Below are 2,886 nucleotides of genomic sequence, written 5' to 3' on the forward strand. Positions count from 1 at the left end.
CTATAGACAGAGGGACACCAGTGGAGATAGGTTGGGAGATGGCCACCTCGTTTCCTTGCATGTTTCCTAGCAATTAAATGTTTCCTAATGATGATAAAATAATTAATGTTGTCACTGCCATTGAGTATACAGTGTCAGGTAGCTCCTAAGACTTATGGTTAAAATACACAATGAACGAACTTAGAAATTCTTGTTATTCTAGCACCTAGCTGAGAGCAAACAGTTGCTTATACTACATGACACAGTTTAACTGAAGGCAAAGATCCTATAATACAGTATTATATTATATATAAATGCTGAACTACTGCTTAATAATATTAAATAAAGTCTAGAACCTATCTGTAAAACCGTGATATCTTACCACAGATTTGGTGAAGTCAAAATCTCCAACAATTCCTTGTTCACGGTTTATAGCAAATACATTGTTCTGATGAAGTGATCCATGAATTATATCAGCCTTATGCAATGTATGCAGGCCCTGGGCAACACCTTTCATGACCTTTAAAGCTTCCTATAGATAAGTACACACAAAACAAGTGAGGAAGTAGGCAAATCATTTTAATCTTGAAACTTTTCTCTAATTAAAAGACGGCTCTAGAAATGAGTAAAGTTTCCTCCAAATGAATCTTTAATAAGAATACAGCATAGAGAAAGAATTAAAGATCAGATGAAGCCTTGATTTTGTAATGGTGACACTGTGTGTGTGTGTGTGTGTGTGGGCACCAGGGACCAGTTTCATGAAAGACAATTTTTCCATGGATGCGGGGGGGTTGGTTTCAGGATCAAACGGTTTCACCTCAGATCACAGGAATTAGATTCTCTTAAGGAGTGTGCAACCTAGATCCCTCACATGCACAGTTCACAATAGAATTTATGCTCCTATGAGAATCTAATGCCTCCACTGATCTCACAGGAACTGGAGCTCAGGCAGTAATGTTTGCTCACCGGCCACTCACTTCCTACTGTGCCACCCTGTTCTTAATAGGCCACAGACTGGTACCAGTCTGCGACCTGGGGTTTGAGGACATCTGTTCTATTATCTCAAAGAAGACTTGGATTACAAATACCAACCATGTAATGTACCTATAAGAGACTGAAACAGTGTTCCTCCATAAGAAGAATCAGGGCCTCCTTCACTGTTATTACTAATCCTAAATTTACAATGATAAAAATAAAAGCTGCCACTTAAGCACTTACAATACCAAGTGCTATGTTAGACAGTTCACATACAGCACAGTTTAGTAGTTAATAAGCTTGGGCTTTGGAACCAATTTCGAGTCCCCTCTCTACCTCTGGCTAAGGGACCCTGTGCAAGTCACTTAATCCCTTTAACCCTTTTTCTCATCCATATAATAACTTCTATCACAGGTTTGATGTGACAATTAAATAGAATACCATGAGTCAAAATTTTACAAAGTATATAGCATGTAGTATGCCCTGAATAAATATTAGGTGTCATTTTCTCATTTAATACATCCATGGAAATAAATAGTGCTTTGTACTTACTTCTGAATTTAAAGGCATGCTGGCTTGAACAGTACTCAGGTTTGCCCTAGGGTAGTATGGGACCATCAGGTAAGCCATAGGATCGGACTAAGAAGCAAAACAGAGAATGTGACTCCAAGTGAAAACTTCAACGTATTTTAGCATACATTGATTCTATAGGATAATTTTTGTTTTATGTTAAGGGGAATGAACTGCTGCTCTAAAACCTGGAGTTAAAACTTATTTTAAATAAAATGGTTTCTGCAAAATAAAATGGTTTCTGCAAGAGATAAGCATAAGAACTTTACCTTACATAAAAACAGGAATATCAGTGGTAGTAACCCTGACTCTTCTTCAGCTTCTCTCCAAGCTCTATGGTAGGTGGCTGCTCTCTCAATCACCTTGGCTTCTGTGTCAACATCCACAGAATAGCCCTTGTACCAAAAAAAGAGGCACTGGTAATTCCAAGATGAAAATCTCATTATAATTATACACCACTCCAATTTAAACATAATTCATTAATTAAATAAAATCTAATTTTATTTTTTAATTTTATAAGTACTTTTCTATCTTCTTTGAATTCTATAATTTGGAAAAGGAAAGTGCAATTCTACCTGTAGCCTGCTACGCATTCTAGAATGTGTAGCAACTAAGGCCAAATTAATTATCTTATTATCATGATTAACAGTTTCCCAGATCAATGAGAAGAAATTCAGGAGCAGAAGACTGTACTGACAACACAGCTGATATTTCAAGGAGAAATGCAAGAAAATGAAGAATTTTAAAAAGATATTGGATGAATATAATAAGTTCACCCAAAAAAAGGAAAGCATATCCTATTAAGGACATATTCTATTTAGGGAAATGACAGAAACTTTACTGATTTTTTTTCATGTGAGATAAAGCTTTATTTAAAGACCTTTTTAAGTAATTTTTTTATTATTACTATACTTTAAGTTCTAGGGTACCTATGCACAACGTGCAAGTTTGTTACATAGTTATAAATATGCCATGTTGGTTTGCTGCACCCATTAACTCGTCATTTACATTTGGTATTTCTCCTAATGCTATCTCTCCCCCCTGCCCCCCACCCCACGACAGGCCCCCATGTATGATGTTCCCCACCCTGCGTCCAGGTGTTCTCATTGTTCAATTGACGGAAACTTTAAAAATTAGCTCTGGCAACCAAACTACAAGCACAATTATGCCAGTCAACTTATATACTTTAGAAAACTAACAGTGAGGTTTTTTCTTTCTTGAAATGTAACAGCACCACTATCCTTTATGCTGCTGAATCTCCCACAAGTAAGAATAATTTAGGCTTACCTTTAACAGAATTATCTGCCCATTAACCTCAGAACATAACAAAGGACGCTTGCTGCTAAGTTCCTTCATGGGCTC

General features: G+C 36.6%; 1 protein-coding gene across 1 annotated transcript in view; it reads right to left on the reverse strand.

The window, feature by feature from the left end:
• Positions 1 to 361: 361 nt before the first annotated feature.
• Positions 362 to 2,886, reverse strand: part of LOC105503870 (serine/threonine-protein kinase 31-like) — a gene marked incomplete at both ends in the record, with an annotated part of 40,523 nt that continues 37,998 nt past the window's right edge. Inside the window, 4 exons of the mRNA XM_011930971.1 lie at positions 362 to 511; positions 1,507 to 1,593; positions 1,794 to 1,919; positions 2,812 to 2,883. Of these exons, the coding sequence (XP_011786361.1) occupies positions 362 to 511; positions 1,507 to 1,593; positions 1,794 to 1,919; positions 2,812 to 2,883 (435 nt within the window). The remainder of the gene's footprint in view (positions 512 to 1,506; positions 1,594 to 1,793; positions 1,920 to 2,811; positions 2,884 to 2,886) is intronic.

This window comes from Colobus angolensis, unplaced genomic scaffold (genome assembly GCF_000951035.1).
Source record: "Colobus angolensis palliatus isolate OR3802 unplaced genomic scaffold, Cang.pa_1.0 Scaffold881, whole genome shotgun sequence".
NCBI lineage: Eukaryota > Metazoa > Chordata > Mammalia > Primates > Cercopithecidae > Colobus > Colobus angolensis.